General features: G+C 35.3%; 2 protein-coding genes across 2 annotated transcripts; both read left to right on the top strand.

The window, feature by feature from the left end:
- The first annotated feature begins 29 nt into the window (after nt 1-29).
- On the top strand, nt 30-21,743 carry LOC121393426 (mucin-5AC-like). Its single transcript, XM_041561913.1, has 19 exons — nt 30-243; nt 819-983; nt 1,471-1,565; nt 1,834-1,960; nt 2,730-2,982; nt 4,908-4,960; nt 6,104-6,204; nt 6,890-7,041; nt 10,041-10,179; nt 10,497-10,604; nt 11,964-12,143; nt 13,560-13,799; nt 13,973-14,129; nt 15,199-15,327; nt 16,368-16,518; nt 17,899-17,939; nt 19,382-19,840; nt 20,305-21,420; nt 21,718-21,743. Exons 1-19 carry the CDS (start codon nt 39-41, stop codon nt 21,741-21,743), a joined length of 3,897 nt encoding a protein of 1,298 aa, XP_041417847.1. The 5' UTR covers nt 30-38.
- A 225-nt stretch (nt 21,744-21,968) lies between these two features.
- LOC121393425 (mucin-5AC-like) lies at nt 21,969-24,021 on the top strand (the record flags this gene model as incomplete). The annotated part of the gene is made up of 2 exons (XM_041561912.1): nt 21,969-22,062; nt 23,231-24,021. Coding segments are annotated over exons 1-2 (885 nt in total), but the record flags the coding sequence as incomplete, so codon positions are not given.
- Between the last annotated feature and the right edge of the window lie 1,014 nt (nt 24,022-25,035).

The following is a 25,035-nucleotide window of genomic DNA, read 5'->3' as shown; positions in this document are numbered from 1 at the left end:
GCATTTTACACTAATAGTTTTGAAGTCAGACCTTATTTATGCACAGTTTAGTTTTCAACTATTTTCACATTCACATGTGTTTCTGTGCTTTAAATTTTTTCACAGCAAGTGTAACCATCTTCCAGCCTTCATCCTTCTTCATCATTGTGCAAACAGCTGTAGGACTTCAGGTGGAGGTTCAGTTAGGCTCAGTAATGCAAATGTACATTTATCTAGAGCCAAAGTGGAGAGATCAAGTGCTTGGTAAGTGCCGTACATGTGTTGTTAAAAGCTATAATATTCTGTTATTACTAAAGAAAATGCCACTGTGATGAGCGAAATGTTTTACCAATGGGTAGCACATGGACACACAATGCATTTGGTGAATTTTACTATTTTGAACTATTTTACGTCATCACTAAGTGCCACCTCACATTCATAAATCAATATGATGCTCACACAAAATTAATCACAACTCATACATTTAAAGTCACAGCTTCACACATTACCAACACTTTGTTTCTCAATTGCCACACTATATTCTTTCCCCCCTCCTCTTCTATTTGGCCACACTCTTGCCTTTTTTCTGCTTCTCCATGCAGTATTTTCTCTAGGATTACTATTTATTTACTGTTTATTGAAAAGAAAATTGTTTTCCCAATTATTCTTCCCTTCGCCAAGTCTCTCTCCCTCTCCCTCTCCATATCTATATAGTGCAATATCTCACAGTGTTTCCTTTCCTGTATCCTAGAAAATCTAAACTGCATTTTGTTAATTTATTAAATTAAGTCTATTTTGTTATTCATGCAAAAAAACCCTCTGATATCTCCTTTTGCAAGGACTCTGTGGCGACTACAATAATGTTCAAATGGATGACTTCAAAGTTCTTAGTGGAGTTATTGAAGGAACTGCTGCCTCTTTTGGTAATACCTGGAAGACCCAAGCAAGCTGCCCAAATGTCTTATCATACTTTGATAATCCTTGCTCTCTCAGTGTTGAAAATGGTAAATATATATATTTAAAAATATTAGTATCCTGTTGTATTTTTTTAGTAGAACAGCAGCAAATGGTGATGAATGAAACTTGATAAACAATCATAGTATCTATAATGGATTTGCCCCATTCATATCTTTGATGATTTTTGACCATGGCTAATGACAACACAATCCATTCTCATTACCTACTGATAGACCCCAAGAATTTGAGTCCATGAATCACGTTCCTCCTTAAAAAGGGATACTAGGGAAGTATATACATTGAATTAAACCTACATCTGCATTGACATTCACAATTTAAAGCTTTATTAAATTGATACTATAATTCATGTAAAGCTTACAATTTTCCATCAATACTCCAGTGAATTTTCAAATGAGAAGAATATTGGGCTAAATCTAGTCTAATTTATATGAATGAATAAATTGTTTTATTTGAAAATGGGAAAACATGGTATTTGAAGTACATTGTAAAATTCATTACTGTGCTATTTTACAGCAAATTATGCTCAGTTTTGGTGCTCAAAATTGACTGACCCTGCAGGACCTTATGCACAATGCCATTCTAAAGTGGATCCACTGCTATACAAAATGGTATGAAAATTATGAATATCCTATTTTACTGAAAATTTCAGATAAATTATCTTTCATGAGCATAAACAGTAAAAAAAACATGACAACAAAGAAACATTCTTTCATTTTTCTTTGAGTTCCTCACATTTCCTGTGACTAGTGAATACATGAGAAACAGATCTCAGATCTGCAATCCAACATATAAGCCCTAAATAAAAATTGTATAACCACTTTCATATATTGTTTGGGTACATATGACATAAACTTTTTTTGATTTTTTTATCTCCAGAACTGTATGTTTGACTCTTGCAACTATGCCAATAGTGAAAACTACATGTGTGCAGCTCTCTCATCTTATGTACATGCTTGCGCTAGAATGGGCGTTCTAATAACAGGATGGAGAGATACGAACTGTAGTAAGTTTAAGGCATATTAGTAAATATCTATTATTGGAATACAAAGAGCTCTACTCTTGTATAAAATGTATGTAAATCTTGATTTTGTCCTAGAATTTTAAGAAAAGTATTTTCCATAGTTCATTCTTCATACCTCATCTCAAGGAAGTACTTGGGTGTGATATATAAAGAAGAACCCAACCTAATGTGATTTTTCATGTGTTCTTAATGGTGATAAAATGGTGTTGCTTGGGTTTAGCCACTATGGTTCTGCTCTGACAGACACAGGATAACAATTCCTACAGTCTTTCGGTGCTGAATACTCCCCACAACTTTACAGACCAGAGGAAATTGCATTCAAATATAATAGATAAACTGCTGACAATGCACTGTAATCAACCCGCAGAATCAAGTGAACACCAGGTTGATCACATGATAAAGAGAGGTATCCCATAAAATGTGTGATCCACACAACAAAGGTGTTCTGAAAGTTGATGACCGCGTATTGTCAGCAGTTTTTCATCTATTTAATTTGAATACGAATTATGCCAACAGGTAGTGCAAGGAAAAGTGTGGCAATTAAGACAAGGTAGAGGTCCCACTTTGTAAGTTGGTGAAATTGAATGTTAAGAATATATTACTGTCTTTACTTATTTGGTATTACATTATATATTATAGCAAAGCATATGTAAATATTTATTACAAATGAGTAAATGAAAGAGTTTTATTTAGTTTTGCCAGCTTAAATAGTGTAGAATTTTTTCTAACTCTGTACCAATATTTACTTCAGATGCATCAACAATTTGCCCAAGCTCATTCAGTTACAGCTACAATGTGACAACCTGCCAGCCCACCTGCCGTTCCCTCAGTGAACCTGACGTCACTTGTGATATTGACTTTGTGCCTGTTGATGGCTGCGTTTGTACAGCTGGAACATACCTCAATGAATACGGCAACTGTGTTCCCCGTGACCAATGTCCCTGCTATTTCAGAGGCAACATAGTGAAATCAGGAGAAACAGTTAGCGACCTTGGTGCCTGGTGGTAAGCAATTTATTTTACTAAAAAACACATTGACATACAATAAAAAACACCAACTGTTTTGTTGCCAAAAGCTGAAAAATATGTAGTAAAAAAATGCCCTTTTTTTCATTATTTATTATGCCCCGAAGCCGAATTCAAAAATATGCCATCTAAAACCTGCCAAATCCATGTAAAAGTCAAAGTCAGATGTTCCCTTAAGCATTTAAAGATGTAAAAAAGTCATTAGTTTTCCTGATCTGATTTTTTATGTTTTTTTTAATTGATGAATAAGGTTAAATTGTAGATTCTAGTTTTGTCAGATTTTTTTATTTAAAAAAAAATTCAGATTTTGATAAATAACCCTAAGGGGCCCATTCACCAAGCTAGAGTGAAGGATTCAAAGTTAAAAAACTTCAAATTTCAAAGTGTTTTTTTGGCTACTTCGACCATCGAATAGGCTACTTCGACCTTCGACTACGACTTTGACTTCGAATCGAAGGATTCAAACTAAAAATCGTTCGACTATTCGACCATTCGATAGTCGAAGTACTGTCTCTTTAAGAAAAAACTTCGACCCCCTAGTTCGCCACCTAAAAGCTACCGAACCCAATGTTAGCCTATGGGGAAGGTCCCCATAGGCTTGGCTAAATTTTTTTGGTCGAAGGATAATCCTTCGATCGTTGGATTAAAATCCTTCGAATCGTTCAATTCGAAGGATTTAAACGAACTTTTTGCACAAAATCCTTCAACTTCGCTATTCGAAGTCGAAGGATTTTCATTCCCAGTCTAATATCTGGGGTTAATTAACCCTCGATATTCGACCCTTGATGAATTTGCCCCTTAATGTAGGAAAAACATTTTTCTGTAAAAAAAATTAAAATAAGCAGTTAATCAATTATAATTCTGATTAACAGGGTATTTGTTTGCTGCTAGAATGCATAATTTATCTCTTTCAACATTAGGGGGGTTATTTACGAAGCCCCAATGCAAAAATCACGAAAAGTTTGTGATTTTTTTTTTTATAAAATCAGGCTTTTGAAAAATCATGAATTTTTCAAAATTTATTAAACCCCGAGGCTGGAAAACTCAGAGTCTGAAATCCCAGCATCTCAGACCTGTTGAGATTGCATATAAATCAATGGGAGAAGTCCCAATGATTTTATTGATGTGCGCTGGGTCTCGGGCAAAAATCTGAGGTTTCGGGTGAAAACCCTGAATCATGAAAATCAGGTGAAACCTCTGAAAAAATCTTGCTTGAGTTTTTACCGCAAAGCAAATTTTGAGGAAAATGTAATAATAAATAAGCGCTAAAAATCCAAGCGGCTTAGATCGGAGTTTGTAGCAGACAATATTAAGATAAGTTCGGACCTTGATAAATAAACCCCTAGGTTTTCCTTGGTGTCCCTCTTTCTGTGGAAAACCATTAGTATCTGGTAGTGATGGGTGAATTCATTTGGCAGGCATGGCATGGATGTTCGTGTTTCGCCGCACGCAAATGTTTTTGCAAAACTGTGTAAAAAAATCAAATAGATTCAGACGCCCATTGACTTTAATGCATTTGGACAAGATAGTCAAACGTATAAAAATTGTCGATTTTTTTGCTGTTTCGCCGAAAGATTCACCCATCACTAGTTTCTGCCTTTTAGCTACACCCTTGGGTCAAAACACTCTCCTTACAGTTAGCTGTAAGTTTAAAGGAGGCAATAAAACATGTTGTAGTTAGCGCAGGAGTATTCTTTTGAGCTGTAGGAAAAATGATTTACATTGTATGTAAAGCTTTATTAGAGAGTGAAATAGAGAAGAACATGAGCAAGAAATAAAAATATAAAAGAAACACTTACCTCTTATCAGTATTGATGATTTAACAAAGGAGTCTTATAAAATAATCAATTGGGTCTTTAATGTTTTATTTTCTATGGTAAGTTTGCATTTCTTTTTTTATATAGTACCTGCACCCTGGGGAAACTAGACTGCATTGGGCACCTTAATCTTACAAAAGGTAAATCATTTTAGTTATGACAATATTTAATTGCATTTGATTTAAGAGCTGGTAATTTATCTAATTTGATATTTTTGTATTTATCTTTTGCTTAGGAAATATAATTGTAGAGTTGTATTTTAAATATACATTGTCTCTCAGCTATCTCATTAAAATGGATTTATGGAGAAAATGCCAGCTACTGCAACATAGTTCATACTTTAAGTAAATTAAAACATAGTTCATAAAGTGAATAAAGAAAAAATAAAAAAATATATCATTACTTTAAGTAAAGAGATCCAGAAAAAAGTAAATAAAACCTCCAGCAGGTCAAGTAACAATTCATGCCATAGTAGTTGCTTCAATGGGCTCTATTAGATTGAAATTATCATAATGTTATATATTATGTTATATAATATTTATATAATATAAGAAGGGGTAAATTTATTGAACTTAAAATTACTTTAAACTAAAACCCAATGAGCTTCTATAACAGGCCACTGTAGATATATTTTTAACATTTTAATTCATTTTTACAATTCAAGCTATTTTTTTTTTTGAGTTCTTTGAAAATTAATGAAACATTTATATTATGATTGAGTATATTCCTGCATATTAAAACAATTACGTTTTCCAGTTATTCTGTAAATACAGATGAAGCCACTTGGATTTGTGAGATAAATGCGTCATGACTCATGGTTAATTGAAGAAACTGCGGTATCTAAAGTCATCTTAACTCATTTAATGCATTTAACCTTTCCATTAGCATACCAAAGCACCATTGTGAACAATGGTGAATGCTTTAATTAGATGGGATGTTGTGACGCAGTTTTCTGTGTTAAATGAGATAAATGGGATATCTGTGTTTAGTTATTCTGTGTCAAACAGACAAACCAAAGTGGCTGCATCTGTATGGTAAAGATTGAATTTAGAAAGCACACTTTCAAATTTGAATTTGAAATGAACAAACGATGAGTTCTGGAGAATGTTCTAGAGATTGAGTTCTTTAACAGAGAAGAAGCCCTTCCATTGATGATATTAAAACTACTTTTTCCCTGGTCTTTGTTTTGGATTGAAAAGTCAACACACATGTTTTTATATTGACTTTGTATATATTTGTTCATATTGATCTTATTTCTTATAATATTGCTCCATTTATTCTAGTGTGTAAGCCCAATAAAGTCTACTTTGACTGCACAAATCAAACTTCTAGCACCACTGGTGTTGAATGTGAGAAGAGCTGTCAGACTCTTGATATGAACTGTGTAAGTTGTCCAGTCTGAAAAAAATCTGTCAGTGCAATCATTAAAAAAGCTGATTACTAAAGTTTTTTTTAAAATTTTATGGGGATTTGTAGCAAAGACTCATTACGGTAACATTTAGCAACTTGAAATGAAACATAACAAAGCTATAAAGCTATGTCAATTCTAACATATACAAAATTGTGAACCCACATTAAGGGGCAGATTTATCGAGGTTCGATGTAAGGGTCGAATTGAAAAATCAAATTTTTAAATTTGAATTTCGAGGTTATTTCAGTGTAATTTGACTAGGGAATAGTCCAAATTCAAATTGAATTTGAAAAAAAAATTCAAAAAGTAGAATATCAAAATTTAGCATAGTGACATAGTAACATAATAAGTTAGGTTGAAAAAAGACACACGTCCATCATGTTCAACCTTTTTACTTTTTTTTAACCTGCCTATCTGCCAGTTGATCCAGAGGAAGGCAAAACTGTCTCTTTAAAAATTCGACTTCGACTATTCACCATCTATAAGCTGCTGAATTTCTGTTTTAGCCTATGGGGACATCCTAGAACTAATTTGGGGTCATTTGCTGGACTTTGAAAAATATAAGTTTTTTTAGCTGTTATTATGGTGATTATTGTATGTGCAGAATGTGTCTTTCTATTAGCAGTCCTTTTACTTTGCTTTGTAATGTTCCTTACAGTACAGCGCCCAGTGTGTGTCTGGCTGCATGTGCCCTGAAGGATTCGTAGCAAATGGAACAGATGATTGTATTAAGGAGGATCAGTGCCCCTGCGTGTACAACAATGATGCCTATGCAGAAGGATCAACAATTACAGTTTCATGCAAAACATGGTAACTGCACTTATTCATTAATCAGTCATTAATGGGCAACTTTCATATAATTTTAGGGTTTTGGTCAGTAAAGGGATAATTGAAGAATGCTCGAGCCTAGCCATGAGAATTTCTAGACTCGTGCTTTTTTCCTTTGAATACCTTGGCTTCCTGATGAACAGGTTTTTTTTTTCCAGGGCTGGTTAATATAATTCCTGGCACTGCTGTGGGAATATAGTTCTAATAAATACCTTTGGTCTCTAGGATCCCACATTCCATACTGGTATTACATGCTCACCCACTAAGATTTAGCACTTAGGACCCGATTTGAGAAGTCTTAAGCACTTGGGTACTTAAGCCTCTAATGTGGTTTCATCCTTCAAATAACTCTGCCTAGCAGGTTTTTTTCCCCCCACCCAAAAAATAAAAATCTTGGCAAAATTTAGGTGCGGTCTTTTTATATTTTTCAAAACCCACTCAGGGAAATAAAGCTGCTGTCAGGAAGCCAAGGTATTTGAAAGCATAAAACACCCAAGAGTTTAGGAAATCTCACATGGTTTTAGTACCCACATGTTGGAGAATTCTTAAATTCTGGAATACCAGTGCAGAATAAGGATCCTAGAGGCTCAAGATGTTATATCAATTATAGCTGGTTGCTAAACTATGGCTTGGTGTTTCATATGCAAGGGGGGAACCAATAGTTCAGTACCTTGAATTAAACAGAGACCAAAACTCGAACAGAGCCAGGTTGTAACAAATAAGCTAGACAATGCTGTAGCCATGGATGTACACTAATCAGGACAGGCCAAGGTCAAAAACTAACTGATACCCGGAACTCACTGCCTAAAAAAAAAAGTTTTTTTCCCACACCACCCCACTTCTACATAAAAAACTTGTTTGCTAAATCAAAAAGCAAACAGAGCCACTGTTTTTAAAAATCCTCCCCTAGTAGTTGATTGGGGGAGTTGATTGCCAGAGCACCACTGACATATACTCATCATTTTCAAAAAAGTAATGCACCAACTCCTTGTCCTACATTAAGGGGCAGATTTATTCATTTGAGTTTTTTAAATGGAATTTGATTTTGAATTGAAAAATTGTGAATTACATTTTTGAAACTTATCATGTATTGGCCCTTTAAGCATTTGATTTTGACTATTTGCCACCTTAAACCTGCCAAATTGCTGTTTAAGCCTATGGGGGGCATCCTGGGATCAGTTTGGAGTTGTCTTTTCAGAGAAAAAATTCAAATCAAATTTGATGCAGGTCAATCCCATTCACCCGAGTTTGAAAAATTTGATTTTTTTTTTTTTAGATATTTAGATTTTTCAAATTTTGAGTTCATGGGAATTTCTAGGAGTTTTTACAAACTTGGCAATATAAAGAAGGTGCTCCAGAATATCAATAATCACAAATGCAGATAGCTGACCAAGATGATCATGTGTTCCAGGTGTACCAGCCCCAGACCCTCGGAAAACCGAATTGTACAACAGGAAAAGTGGGGCTATCAGGAATCCACAAGACCAAAACCAGCTAAAAAAAATAAGAGCCTAGGGCCCTAGTAGATGTATGTACATTTTAACTTTGAACAATAAAGACTGATATTTGGCCCTGTGGATTCCTCTGAGTGCTGGATAGCCCTGCTTTTCCTGTTGTACAATTTCGTTTTTACAAACTCCCATGAACTCGAAATTCCACCCTTGATAAATCTGCCACTAAGATTATCGCAACTATACTTTTTCAAATCCAGCACTGTAATTCCAGCATGAATTGTTAATATATCAAAATTTGAAATGCAAAATTTAGCTTATCATTTAAAAATCTGGTTGCTGCGGCAGATCACAATTTTAAGTAATCAACTTTTTGGGGCAAATTTACTTAAGGTCGAATATCGAGGGTTAATTAACCCTCGATATTCGACTGTCAAAGTTAAATCCTTCGACTTGGAATATTGAAGTCAAAGGATTTAGTGCTATTCGTCCGATTGAATTTTAATCCATCGATCAAACGATTTTTCGACCTAAAAAACATTAGAAAGCCTATGGTGACCTTCCCTATAGGCTAACAATGACTTCGGTAGCTTTTAGGTGGCAAACTAGGGGGTCAAAGTTTTTTCTTAAAGAGACAGGTCGAATGGTCGAATAGTCGAACGATTTTTAGTTACAATCGTTCGAATCGAAGTCGAAGGTCGAAGTCAAAAGTTGAAGTAGCCCAGTCGATGGTCGAAGTAGCCAAAAAAAACATTCGAAATTTGAAGTTTTTTTCCTCTATTCCTTCACTCGAGCTAAGTAAATGGGCCCCTTCATGTCTCCTCATTTTTAAACAAAATTTTTCAGAAACTGACAGCTGCTCACTTCCATTTTAACTAAGGGGCATAACAGAATGGACATTTCTAGATCACTTTATTTGAGAATTTTTAAGCATTCTCAAAAATGCTCTACTTGCTTAGGCTTAGGCTGGAGTCACACTATTTTTATTAAACGTTATGTTCAGAACATCTTCTATTCATCGTTTGGTTTGGTTCAGCTAGTATATTATATGGGGGTAAGTGAAACACTAATCAGAGCTCTAGAGCCATCGAGCAGATGCCCAGGGTATGTGACAAGCTAGATTGTTTGTATGTGTTACAAGCTAGATTTGATGTGACTTTTAAATACGTTGTCTCCTAAATTAAAACTGAGGAACTTCAGAACTAAAACAAGTAAAAAAATAAAAAAAATACTGTCCTCTGTACATCCACTTGGTGGCTGCACCATATATTTCTTGGCATAAACTGAAGAAGAGATGCTGTTCGCACTATCACGGTGTGTAATTTATGTACACATTATTTTTATAGCACAACCTTCTCTGCCCCATCTAATCATCTATAATAAAACTTTACAATAGCACATAGTAAAAAAAAGTGCACCAATCTACAATAAAAAAAAGACAGCCATCTTTATGACCAAGGAAAATATTTTTTAAATGATTTGTTCAGCCTTTCTATGTTAAATCTGCAATTCTTTTTTTCCCCTATTCAGCACCTGTAGAAACAGAATATGGAACTGCACCGGTGACACTTGTTTGGGAACCTGCGCTGTGTATGGAGACGGCCACTATTACACATTTGACAGCAACAGATATGGTTTTGGTGGTGACTGCCAATACGTCCTGGCTCAAGTAATTTCACTTTTGATATATAGATGTTAGAAAGTATATTATGCATGTTGTATACATTCACAGTTGAAGCCAACAAAGTATTTTGATCTTTGTTAGAAGATAATTGCTGGAATTGTAGAACTGCTCCTTCTCTGTGAGGACAAGGCCAGTCAAAATGCCAAATCTCCATAAGCTTGAATAGAATACAATATGAGCCATAGTGCTACAGTATATGAGCAAAATATACAGTACAGAGATTATGGCATATACTTACTATGTTTTTAATTTTAATCAGTGATTATGGTTCTGACACTTTACTGTTTATTTTTTTATACAAGGATTATTGTGAGGATCCCAATAACGGTACTTTCCGCATCATCACTGAAAACATCCCATGTGGTAGTACAGGAACCACTTGTTCCAAATCCATTCGGTTTTCTCTCGGAGTAAGTCATAATTCTTACATATATCTATCATTAAATTAACATTCAATTTAAATGAATGTGCTGGGGAGTCTATTAAACAAATGCATTGTGACTACTAGGGGCACATTTACTATCGGTCGAATATCGAGGGTTAATTAACCCTCGATATTCGACCATCGAAGTAAAATCCTTCGACTTCGAATATCGAAGTCGAAGGATTTACCGCATTTACTTTGATCGAACGATTAAACCCTTCGAATCGATATATATATATAGAGGTACAGGTATGGAACACTATTCAGAATGATCTGTAATAATAATACAGTACCTTGTACTTGATCCAAACTAAGATAGAATTAATTGGAGGCAAAACAATCCTATTGGGTTAATTCATGTTTAAATGATTTTTAGTAGACTTGAGGCATATAGATCCAATTAGCATAAAGATCCCTTATCCGGAAAGCCCCAGGTCCTGAGCATTCTGGATAACAGGTCCCATACCTGTATAAATATACATAGATTAAGTGCCATGTGGTAAAATATAGGAAGTACACAAAGGTTTGGGCATCGACTAACGCTGGACCAGGCAATGTTCTAGAGCTCCAAATGGTAAAATCTTAGTTTCTTTTGATGAGATGGAGAAACTATTCCCTATAGAGAGAGATAAAAAGTTTTTAGATGAGATAGCGGTGGATGTGGATTTTGTGAAATCACTCCTCACAATATGTGGAGTTAAAGCACAGTAACTGGCAAAGCAATTGAAAAGTTGCATTATGACATTAAGGGGGTTATTTACTAAGCTCCGAATACCCGAAATTCCCTGAAATCGGGAAAAAAATTGTGATTTGAAAAATTGTGTATTTGGAAATTTCACAATGTTTTCTGAGTTTTTTGGGGAAAATACACACAAAAAATCATGAAAATCTGAGCTTTTCCCGCAAAGGTGATTTTCAGGAAAATGTAATAATAAATAAGCGTTAAAAACCCAAGCAGCTTCGATCGGAGTTTGTAGCAGCAGATATTGAGATAAATTCAGACCTTGATAAATAACCCCCTAATACTACGTATGTAACATTATGAATACACCATGAACAAGAGGTTTCTGCAAATTAGAAAAGAAAGAAACAATAATACTCAAGGAATCATACTTATATTACTTATATTATGAATTGAAAAAAAAATGAAAAAACAACAGAACAAATATTTTATTTAAAAAAATAAAGCAAGTCATTTTTATAAGAAAACAAACACTGCAAACAATACTAGCGGTAGCATCTCTGATTTTATATATTATTCCAATAACTGTAAACTTGTCTCAGTTTTAACTATAAACTGCATAATAATTTTATTTTTTTATTTTCCATATTTTTTTTTTATCAGAATAATGTACTAATACTTGCTGAAGAAAAATTTGAAGTGCAGTATACAGGTCCTGGAACCTATGTGCCATACAAAGTGCACCAGATGGGCATCTTTTTGGTAATAGAGACTCTGAATGGAATAGTTCTGGTGTGGGATAAAAAAACAACTATTTATATAAAGCTTCAGAAAGATTTTCAGGTAAGATCAAAAAGCCTCATTACCTATTTAATTTCCTTCTAGAGAATAAAACTACTAAATGTGGTTCACTCATTTTAAATCAATATTCTATTTAATGATGGAATTTACCTTTTTCCTAAAGCATTTGTACATTAATAGACAGAGGTCTGCTCTTGATCCTTTGCTCTTTTATCTGTTCAGAATAAACGACCTTGAGGTCGGCATAGCTACTACTGTCTTTATTTTTGGGCATGACACTAAATTATGGAAACCTATACATTGCATGTAGGATGGTGCAGTCTAGTAAAAAGATTTGACTTAGTTGGAGAACTTGGCAGCAAGTTGGCAAATTGTGTCAGTATTGATGCAAGGTTATGCACTTGGGTAAAATTAGAACATATGCTAGTTGAACAAGGTTTAAATTTTATATTTTGCCATGTTTCAAATATTTTGTAAAAAAACACACAAATTTGAATTGTATTTTCAAATTTTCTCAAATGTCTGGTATTTACAAAGCAAAAAAAATCTCAAAAACTTGAATGCAAAATAGTCGGGCAAGATCATGTAGAAATCAAAGGGAGTTGTCCTAGGCAAAATTCTTTCTTTCTTTTTTGAATTCCAGATTTTCAAGTTTTCGAGTTTGTAAACCCACATAAACTCAAAAAATTCAAAAACGTTTGAAGTAATCACGTTTTTTCACAATTGTATTTAATCAAGGTTTTTACATTCCGATTTTTTCATAAATATGCAAACATTCGAGATTGTTTTAAATTTTGAGTTTATTTAAAGTAGAAAAACCCTCACAAACCTCACAGATTCGATCTTTGATAAATAAGCCCTATAATTGTAGTTTGGGTTTTATGGATAACCATTTGTGCATCAGGCAGTGTTTATTGGCATCTACTAATGGACACTTTTGCATGAAACGTGCATTGTCTAAAAGCATGAAAACATAATTTTTGCCTTTTTGTAAGTACCTGTATAGGTCTTTATAGAGGATGCCATGATCTGGAAAGAATGCAGAGACATTCAACACAATTGGAATGGAAATTAAAGAAGTAAATAATGAGTAAAGACTACCAAAAGTTGGTAGAAAATTGCTTTTGCAAAGGGGCATACTTAATTTACACTATAGGACATTATAGACAGAATCTTTAGTAGGGAATCTTTTTTTTAACATACAACAAAAAAGTCATCATTTTAGACTCAAGGAACTGAATTTTCATTTAAAGCAGTTAATGGTCATGAGGGCAGTGAGGTTGTGGAATGCCCGGCCATTGTAAGAGCAGTATCTTTAAGGAGTAGCCTTCTTTGTGATGGCAAATTATATGCATGTGATTGAACATATAGGCTACATACTGTATATATAAAATGGGAGATTTGCATTTGATTGATGGTTTTCTTTTTTCATCCCAAATTAACTTTGTAATATAACAGCGCAAAATTTGTGGATTATGCGGCAACTATGATGGAAGCTCTGTAAATGACTTCACCACTAGAAGCCTATCGGTCGTTTCAAATGTACTAGAGTTTGCAGACAGCTGGAAACAATCGTCAAGTTGTCCAACTCCTGTAGCAATCGCGGATTCTTGCACAGCCAACATATACAGGAAGCCATGGGCAGAGAAAAAGTGCAGCGTCATCATTGGTACCACCTTTGCGGCTTGCCATGCTGTCGTAAGTTCAGCAACAACATTTTTAAAAGAATTTTTAAAAACTGGAACAGCAAAAAATAATAGTTTTAGTTAAGTTTAGTAAAGCATTTTTTTATTAAGATTGATGTTAACAAATGAATTTCACCTAAATTACTGTATATCTTTGACAAATCATTTTTTTCCTACCCAAACCAGGTGAACCCAAATCCATATTATACCACATGCGTCAATGATGCTTGTGCTTGTGATACTGGTGGGGATTGTGAGTGTCTCTGTACTGCAATTGCTGCATACGCTCAAGCCTGCACTGAGGCTGGAACATGCGTCAGCTGGAGAACCCCAGATTTCTGTCGTAAGTACATGTAAACACATTGAAGGTGAAAGAGAAAATATCTGCTGTGCTTGTGGGTATCCACATAAAGCATAGCCATATGAATGGATAATGCAACAATTTGAATTCGGCGACATTTTTAAATTTATCGCTGAAAACCTCGTATTTTTCGAGTCAAACAGTCCCAAAACTCTAGTTTTAATTATGAAGGCAAAAAAACCTCTTCCAATTGTAAAAGGGACATCCGTCATTCACTTTTACATGACTTTGACAGATTTTAGCTGGAGTATTTTTGTGTTTTTAGTAGCTTTGTAGCATAATCTCGAAAAATGTGTTTTCTCGTGATAAATTTTTTTTTATTTTTCCCCTTAAGTCCTCTATAAAATAATTTAAATATTAATTGAATCCAAAAGGATTGTTTTGCTTCCAATAGGGATTAAAGGAGAACTAAACCCTAAAAATGAATATGGCTAAAAATGCCATATTTTATATACAGGTATGGGATCCGTTATCCGGAAATCCGTTATCCAGAAAGGCCATCTCCCAGAGACTCCATTTTATCCAAATAATCCAATTTTGTTAAAATGATTTCCTTATTTCTCTGTAATAATAAAACAGTATCTTGTACTCAATCAAAACTAAGATATAATTAATCCTCATTGGAAGCAGAAACAGTCTATTGGGTTTATTTAATGTTTATGATTTTCTAGTAGACTTAAAGTATGTAGATCCGAATTATGGAAAGATCTGTTATCTGGAAAGTCCCAAGTCCCAAGCATTCTGGATAACAGGTCCCATACCTGTACTGAACTTATTACACCAGCCTAAAGTTTCAGCTTGTCAATAGCAGCAATAATCCAGGACTTCAAACTTGTCACAAGGGGTCACCATCTTGGAAAGAGTCTGTGACTCTGACATGCTCAGTGGGATCTGAGCAGCTGTTGAGAAGCTAAGCTTAGGGCTTGTCGCAAATTTACAAACAGAAAATGGGGGTTGTCTGTAATATAAAGCAGACTGGCAGGGTCTGAAAACAAGATAATGGGTTTCTGGATCACATATCTTAATTGCTTGCCATTTTCCCCCAAAATAGCATTGTTTTGTGACTACTACAACCTCGAAGGACAGTGTGAATGGCACTATGAAGCATGTGGAGCACCATGTATGAAGACTTGCAGGAACCCCACTGGATTGTGCTATTACAAGCTAATGGGCTTAGAAGGTATGCCTGCTTTTATTTATGGTTTATTTCTTGAAATTTGTGACACAGGCTGCATCATATCAGAATTTGTTTTATTTTATAGCAGTGATAATACAAAATAGCACATGAAAATATCTGAATATAATGAACATATCATTCACATGTTTGCATACAAAATTGAACTACAGTAACTTTTTGCCTTTAACATATTGTAATTGGTAATTCTAAGCAACTTTTCAATGGGTCTTCATTTTTTTCTTTTTAATTGAATTGTTTGCCTTCTTCTTCTGACTCTTTCCAGCTTTCAAATGGAAAACACATTTAGGGGCAGATTTACTAAGGGTCGAAGTGAATTTGAGGGAATTTTTGAAGTAAAAAAATTCGAAATTTGAAATAATTTTTTGGATACTTTGACCATCGAATAGGATAATACGACTTCAAATTTACTTCGACTTTGATTCGAAGTAAAAATCGTTTAAATATTCGACCATTTGATAATCAAAGTACTGTCTCTTTAAAAAAACTTAGACTTTAATACTTTGCCAAATTAAACCTGCCGAAGTGCTATGATAGCCTATGGGGACCTTCTACAACCATTTTCTAAGTCTTTAGAAGTCAAAGGAAAATCGTTCGATCGATCGCTAAAATCGTTCGAATTGTTCAATTCAAATGATTTAATTGTTCGATCAAACGATTTTTATTCGACCGCAGTATTGCCAAATTTGTTGTTCGATGGTCGAATTTCGACGTTTTTTGTGCTTCGAAATTCGACCCTTGATAAATCTGCCCCTTATTGTTACTGCTGCATTTATTAATCTACCCCTTTAAGGCATTATGACCTTTTAAATAGGATGTATATTAAAAATAATGGCACTTTATGTTGAGGACTGTTAAAGGAAACTATACCCTTGAAGAATGTAGGTCTCTATAACAACATATTGCACAAACAGCTCATATGTAAAACCCTGCTTCATGTAAATGAACCATTTTCATAATATACTTTTTTACAAGTATGTGTCATAGAATGCACATCCAATAATTAATAACATTTTCCTATATAGGTTGTTACCCAGTATGCCCACCTGACAGACCATACTTTGACGAGGAAAGAATGACATGCGTCAGATCTTGCTGTTTTGATAAAATAGGAAAAAACTACCTATTTGGTCAAGTGATGCCCAGAGAGGCCGCAGATTCTAATTGTACCATCTGGTAAGACAGAACATACTGAATGCACATTCGAAAAATTACAGTTGCAGGTTTTATAAGCAAAAAAAAACACCTAAATAGTTTTTGAAAAATTCTTACGATTCTTTCTTCATCTTCAGGGGGAAGGGCAGGATTTTTAGGGTGGCCCAAATATGTTCTATAATTGGACATGTGCAGTGTCATCATACTTACCTTTTCCACATAGCCCCTGTCTTCTTGTGTTCTTTGCTATTTTTCTTATCCTGTTTAACTCTTTTGAATGTCTTTTAAAAAATATATATTTTACCTTATACTTTTTGTCTTTTTATGCAGTTCTCTGCCCTTTCTACTTTCTCTGTTACTCCAAGATACCACTCCTATCATCTCTTCTTTTTTCTGCTTCTTCTTCCCTATCTATTCTTCCTTCCCCACCTGCTCCTTAATGTTCCCTTTACTCCTATACATACTTTGCATTTCTTCCTTCTTCCACAATTCATCCATCATTCATTTTATTTTAAATATGACCTTCTTGTTAAATCCCTTTCACTCTTTCTTCTCTCTCACTTAGCTTGACCACTTCCTCTTTGAAATAGTGATGGCTGAATACATTACTAATTTGCAGTGAATTTCCTCGTTTTCACCAGCAAAAATTCCACCACGTCAAAAAAATGTGACGTGTGTCAAAATAGTTGCACCTACAAATATTGTCTCACGTCAAAATTATTCAGACCCCATTGACTTTAATGCATTTGGACCAAATAGTTGAACCTATAAAAATTGACACTAGTGTCACAAATTGATGCACGTCAAAATAATTTTGACGCCCATTGACTTCAACAGCCCAGATTCGACCATCGCTACTGATATTAATTTAAAAGGTATAGCCTGAATTCATTTACAATATGAACATGTAGCTGGTTGAATTTTGGTTGGGGGTCATTGAGAGATCCAGAATTAAGGGGAAATGTAATTAAAAATCACCAGGGCTTCTTTTCACAAGGGCTTCTTTAGACGACTGAGCTTGTGACATTGGTTACTCATAAACTATTATTACACATAACCAAACAGGTCACAGTTGACCCAACCCTTGCCATCAGGGATGTAACTATAGAGGAAGCAGATCATGCGACTGCAGGGGGGCCCAGGAGGTATAGGTGTCCCATGAGGCCCTAATTCATATACAGTTTCAATAAATATTGGTAAAACAAGTCAACCGCTAAACATTTTGTATGCCTGAAAAATAATTTCCTTTGGGGCCCAATGATATCTACTGTAGTTACAACACTGCACGCCATAGTGACATTTCACTTCAAATGACAAAAATACTTATCAGCTTGATGCTACTATGTCATGTCTCTGTATTTATTATATATACATTGAAATAAAACCTTTCTTTTGTTTTAGCGTTTGCACCAGAGGAGGAAGGCAATGCTTTACTGATACAGGTAAATAACTGAAAATGATCAGTAATCTAAATATACAAGATACCAACATAACCTATTAGATTCCTTCATCATTTCATCTTACACCATTTTTCGGTTTTACAAACCATCACTAGTGATGGGCAAATTTATTTGCCAGGCGAAAATTCGCGTTGAATTTCCATGTTTTGCCGCCGGTGATTAAATTTGTGAAATTGCCGCAAAAATCCAAATATTCAAATATTTTTAACGCTGGCGACATTTCCAATGCTGGCGACAATTCTAGGCACCCATTGACTTTAATAGGCATCAGAAATGTCTCCAGCATCAGAATTGTCGTGGCGACAAAAATATTTGGACGTCGGCGTCAAAATTTGCGTTACACGAAACGGGAGAAATTCGCCCATCACTAACCATCACAGTACAGACCACCACAAAGTATTATCATTTTTTATTGCTTTATAAAAATCACTGTACTTGGTGAGTAAAATTCAAACTGCCTATCTGTTACCAACCTGAGAGTTACTGAAATATTTATTGTTTTTTGCCTCCCTATGCTCCTTCTGGTAGCAGAAGTTCAGTAGTAACCATTTTAATGGCAATGAAAATATGGCTCTAAAAAATGGCAGAGATGGTTGATGTTTATTGAAATAAATAGCAAAACTGATGTAATGGTTAAAGATATATTATGTAAATGTGATTAATTATAACACATAAATGGAAACAATGTTGAATATGAAAATTGAATATAAGTTTGATCTCATTGAAATAAGAAACTTTCTAATGATAATCAATTAACAATTTTATACTACACTGTAGTGTGGAAATAGTCCCCTCTTATCAATCCATCTCTCTTCATGCAGGAGTTGGAGGTAGATAGATTGTGTTCTTACTTTATCTCGACAATGTACTAGAGCTAATTATACTTCAAAATATTTCCAATATATCCAAAAATTGCCTGTAAAGAGCCAGAAGTTGAGATGGTGATAGGTGAAAAATCAAAAAAATATTTTAGATACAGTAAAGATTTTTATATTGTATGAAATGCAAAAAATATAATTTTTTGTAATGGTTTTGTAAAAAAATCTTATTTCAATGAAATAAATATTGCATATTTATTTTCAGGATAGTTGCCCTTGTAGATTATCAGTTTCTTAAATTTTATTTGTATTACATAAATTATTGCAACTTGTGCATGATGAGAAATATTGTACCCCTTTTAATGCAGCTCAATATAAAAGGAAAATTGAATGAAAAAATCTATTGAGCTGTGATAAATCTGCCAATTACATTATATAATAATTACTTAATCTACACTCTTATGTACACACTCTACACTGCATAATTGTATACCTAAAATACAAGTAAGTAAAATAATTTGAAACTATTTCTATAATTTCTAAACATAAGATAAAGTAAGTAAAATAATTTTAAACTATTTCTGTATATAACTATAATTTCTTCAGGTTGCTGTAAATATGATACAACATTGTATACAACATCACAACCAGTATACTGTACTAGTGATGGACTGGGTGGTAGTGTTCATGCCATATGTGAGAATGGAACAATCACAAGATTCGCTACAGATTCACCTTGCACAGAAACAACATCATCAACTACCACAACCCATACGACAACCACGACCCATCCAACAACCACAACTTCAATGACAACAACTACAACCCATCCAACAACTACAACTACAACCGAGTCAACAACCACAACAACTTCAATGACAACAACTACAACCACAAGTCCAACAACAAGCACAACCTATCCAACAACCACAACAACAAGTCCAACAACAACAACAACCACAACCCATCCAACGACCACAAGCCACCCAACAACTACGACAACAGCAACATCCACTACAATAACCACAACAAGTGTTACTACAATCACATCTACTAAAACACGAGGTAAAACTATAAAATTCTGTGTGCCATTCTGTGTAATAATATAACTTATAAAGAAAAATGCTCCCTGCAAGTCTGGAACACACGCCCACCCCTAGTAGTGTCTTCTTGGAGCCCTCTGCTCTATTTTATTCTATACAATGCCACACTATATATATATATATATATATTTTAGAGAGAGACAGAGACAGAGAGAGAGAGAAAGAGAGAGAGAGAGAGAGAGAGAGAGAGAGAGAGAGAGAGAGAGAGAGAGAGAGGAAAACGTGTTATTCAGAAAGCTCTGAATTATGAAGAGGCCATCTCTCATAGACTCTACTTTAATCAAGTTATTCTAATAATTAAGTATTATTATATAAATTCTTATTGGAGGAAAAATACTCATATTGGATTTAATTCATGTCAAAATAATTTTTAGTGTGCTACTGTATGCTCAAAAGGCAGCTAATGTGACTCAGCTCATTTTGCAGGTTGTACTACACCCTCTTCTCGTCTCATCACTTCCCCTGGTGCTGGTCTTGGTACTTCACCTGGTGCTGGTCACACCAATTCACCCGGTGTTGGTCTCACCAATTCACCTGGTGTTGGTCTCACCAATTCACCCGGTGTTGGTCTCACCAATTCACCCGGTGTTGGTCTCAACAATTCACCCGGTGTTGGTCTCACCAATTCACCCGGTCTTGGTCTCACCAATCCACCCGGTGTTGGTCTCACCGATTCACCTGGTGTTGGTCTTGCCACTTCACCTGAAGCTCCTTCCTACACATATCCAGACACATCTCCTTGGTGTACATTGACCCCATGGATTGATGTAAGCTATCCAAAATTTGGAGGAACCGGAGATGATGAATCTTTTGATAATATCAGAAAAAATGGAATTTCCATTTGTAATGAGACTATGACTATTATGAGTGTTGATTGCAGAGCAAAAGATTTTCCAGATGCTTCACTGGATGACTTAAAACAAACCATAACATGCAACAAAGATGTAGGTTTGATTTGCTTAAACAGTGACAATTTCCCAATATGCTTTAACTATGAGATCCAAATTCAATGCTGCAGCAGTACTAAAGCTATAGAAATAACAACAGAAATACCTACAGAGACATCAGAGATACCTATAAAAACAACATTAACTCCTATTGAAACAACAGAAAAATTTTTGGAAACAACAGAATCATTTTTGGAAACAACAGAAACATTTTTGGAAACAACAGAAACATCTGTTGAAACAACTACATGTTCAATGACTACAACAGCAACAACTACAACCAGTCCAACAACAACCTCAACCACCACCCATCCAACAACTACAACAAGTACACAAACAACAACAACCACAACTCAGCCAACAACAACAAGTCCAACAACAACAAGCCATTCAACAACCACAACGACAAGTCCAACAACCACAACCACAAGTCCAACAACCACAACCACAAGGCATTCTACAACCACAAGTCCAACAACAACAACCACAACCCATTCAACAACTACAACCACAAGCCATCCGACAACTACAACAACAACACCCACTACAATGACCACAACAAGCGTAACTACAATCACATCTACTAGAACACGAGGTAAAACTATAAAATTCAGTGTGCCACTTTGTGTAATAACTAATAATAAATAAAGGGAAAATGCTCCCTGCAAGTGTGGAACACTATATACTGTATAATCATACAGATATTTATACAGTACTGTAATTTATATAGACATTAGAAGTCATGGAGGAGTTGCATTACCATGTAAAATCCCAAGGTCGCAGATTGAGTGCTTTTATGCAGGTCATGTAACTCCAAGGTGACTTTGAATATCTTTATACATTTTGGTAGGGATGCATTATTCAATATAATCTACATTGTTTCTATGTGCAGTGTCTTCAAGGAGCTACTGTATCTAACTCTGCTCTGTTTTATTCTACACAATGCCATGCTTCAATCTATTTCCCATTTAGTTCCCTTTATGGTTTTCAGTTTAATTCTTGAGTCTTCCTATAGCAATCTGTACCTGTGTTTCATCTGTATTTTTTCCTCCTTTGATCAGACTGATTTCTATGGCATCCTGGCCTTCCATGTTATATTGCTGCAGGTTAAGGAGTAGAGGAAGGGGAAAGGAGACACTGAAGATGGAGGGTGCAGGGGAGGCAACACCAGAGATGAATGGACAGTGGGAAGAGGAGAGAAAACAGAGAGGAACAGAGGGTGGAAGGGATAGTGGGAGTAAGTCAGGCAGAACTTTGATGGGTGGAGGGGCAGAGGTGCAAGACTGGAGAGGGAAGTGGGTTGGATGGACAAAGGAAGTGAGACCCATTGGAAGTGAAACCAGAGCTTAATAGATGGAGGGTGGGAGCAGCAGAAGGAACAAGACTGTGAGTGACGGGGTTAGGGGGGACAGAGGGAGCGTGATGCAGAAGTCTGGAGATGGAGGGAGTAGTGGGAGATGGAGAAAGAGATACTGAGGGAGCAAGTGTCAGAAGGCACAAGACCTAAGAGGTAGAGAGACTGGGAGAGAGAGAATTGAGAGCGTAGGCAACATTGGAGAAGGAGGAGCAAATTAGCCAGCAGTTTAAAGTAAGGAACATGAGGTGGACAGGCTGGAGGGAAAGTGTATGAAAATATAAACTTAGAAAAAGTTAGGTGACCAAAGTCTCTGAGTCTTCCCCTTGGTTGTCCGACCCAACGATCCTCGTTTCTCCTCGAGTGCAAAACAACAGTCCAAAATTTTCTTTAAAGGTCAGCGCTAATTGAAAGCTCAAGGGAAAAGTATGATGAAAAAGAGAAAGAGATGAATTTTTTATTATGCGTTTCGTCGCTTAACGACTTCATCAGAGGCTGATGATGAAGTCGTTAAGCGACGAAACGCGTAAGGCATAGCTGGCTGACGTCACATCCAAGAGGAAACGCTGGTTAAATTTAAACATTTGTAAGTACCCATCCAATAGCCACCTGTGGTGAATTGTAAAGGGTAACTGCACCAAATAGTTTTTTGGTTGTGGAACTACAACTCCCAGTAAAATACTACACTATATAAAAAATTCATCTCTTTCTCTTTTTCATCATACTTTTCCCTTGAGCTTTCAATTAGCGCTGACCTTTAAAGAAAATTTTGGACTGGAGGGAAAATGTGTTTAAGTGACAAACGCTGTTTTTTTATGTGCACAGTTTATAAGGATATACTGTAATTTACTGTCTGGCCTATAGAAAATTTGCCAGCTCTGAGTTATGAAAAGACCATCTCCCATAGACTCTCTTCTCATTTTGGATTTATTAATTTAAATAATTTTTAGCAGATTTAAGATATGGATATCCTAATTATGGATTGATCCATTATCTGGAAAATGCAGGTACTGAACATTCTAGATAACAGGTCCTATGCTTGCATTATTAGCCTGTAAATTGCTTATAATAAGTGAAAAAAAGCTTGCTACTGTATACTCAATAGACAGCTACTGTAACTCAGCTCATTTTGCAGGTTGTACTACACCCTCTTCTCGTCTCATCACTTCACCTGGTGTTGACACTTCACCTGGTGCTGGTCTCACCAGTTCATCCAGTGCTGGTCTCATTAATTCACCCGGTGTTGGTATCACCAATTCACTGGGTGTTGGTCTTGATACTTCACCTAAAGATCCTTCATACACATATCCAGACACATCACCTTGGTGTACATTGACCCCATGGATTGATGTAAGCTATCCAGAATTTGGCGAAACTGGTGGTGACAATGAAACTTTTGATAACATCAGAAGCCTAGGCATTTCCATTTGTAATAATACTATGACTATTGCGGGTGTTGATTGCAGAGCAACAGATTTTCCAAGTTATTCATTGGCAGAAGTTGGTCAAACATTAACATGCAACAAAGACATAGGTTTGATTTGCCTAAACAGTGAAAATTTTCCGAAATGCAACAACTATGAAATCCAAATTCAATGCTGCAGCAGTACTAAACCCATAGACATAGCAACAGAAACACCTACAGAGACATCAGAGATACCTATAAAAACAAAATTAACTCCTATTGAAACAACAGAAACATTTTTGGAAACAACAGAAACATCTATTGAAACAACTACATGTTCAATGACTACAACAACAACTACAAGCAGTCCAACAACAACCTCAACCACAACCCATCCAACAACTACAACAACAAGTCTTCCTACAACAACAACCACAACCCCTACAACGACCACAACCCCTACAACAACCACAACATATCCAACTACAACAAGTCCTCCAACAACCACAAGTACCCCAACAACCACAACTCATCCAACAACTATGTCATCAACTACAAGCCATTCAACAACTACAAGTCCAACAACAACCCATCCAACAACTACAACAATGACAACCACCACAATCCCTCCAACAACCACATCTACTACAATTACCACAACTAGTACAGAAGGTAAAAACCCTATTAATCTCTTATTTTCTAAACAATATTTAATTTGTGCATATATATATACTAGAAAAGTAAATATATATATATATATATATATATATATATATATATATATATATACTTTTTTACACAATGTAAAGCTAAGAATTATAATATTATAAATATTAAGTTGCTCTAACTGACTAATATATCAAACACCATCAACTTTAAATAAGGGTATATTTAAAATCAGCTACTCAACAGATGAATTTACTTAGCTGACCTGAGTGATTAAAATACCAACACAGTCAACTTTAAAGATGGGCTTTGATATACTGTATTATTCAAATAATAGCATGATATGCTCAAAATATAGCTATCTCTATTTTTTTAGGTTGTATTTCCTACACTACTCCTGCTTCCTTTGGAGTACATCTCGACACTTCACCGAATGTGCACCTGACCACTGCATCAGATGCTCCCCTATACTTTTCAACTGATGCTTTTCCCTCCAATAATTATTTCTGTACATTGACCCCATGGATTGATGTAAGCTATCCAGAATATGGAGAAACTGGAGGTGATGATGAATCTTTTACTAAAATCAGAAGCCTAGGAATTCCTATTTGCAATGAGACAATGACTATTATGAGTGTTGATTGCAGAGCAAAAGATTTTCCCACTTATTCATTGACAGATGTAGGACAAACCATAACATGTAACAAAGATGTAGGTTTAATTTGCTTGAACAGTGAGAACTTTCCAAAATGCAACAACTATGAAATCCAAATCCAATGCTGCAG

This window comes from Xenopus laevis, chromosome 4S, assembly GCF_017654675.1.
Source record: "Xenopus laevis strain J_2021 chromosome 4S, Xenopus_laevis_v10.1, whole genome shotgun sequence".
Taxonomy (NCBI): domain Eukaryota; kingdom Metazoa; phylum Chordata; class Amphibia; order Anura; family Pipidae; genus Xenopus; species Xenopus laevis.
The sequence above is the reverse complement of the archived record's forward strand: the minus strand, read 5'-3'. Positions and strand labels throughout refer to the sequence as shown.

Excerpts from the sequence above, each read along its gene's own strand:
- LOC121393426 (XM_041561913.1), top strand. The coding sequence starts at position 39 with ATGCACAGTTTAGTTTTCAACTATTTTCACATTCACATGTGTTTCTGT. Across the intron at positions 10,180-10,496 it reads GCCAATACGTCCTGGCTCAA|GATTATTGTGAGGATCCCAA; the intron begins GTAATTTCACTT and ends TTTTTATACAAG. Across the intron at positions 16,519-17,898 it reads GATTCTAATTGTACCATCTG|CGTTTGCACCAGAGGAGGAA; the intron begins GTAAGACAGAAC and ends CTTTTGTTTTAG.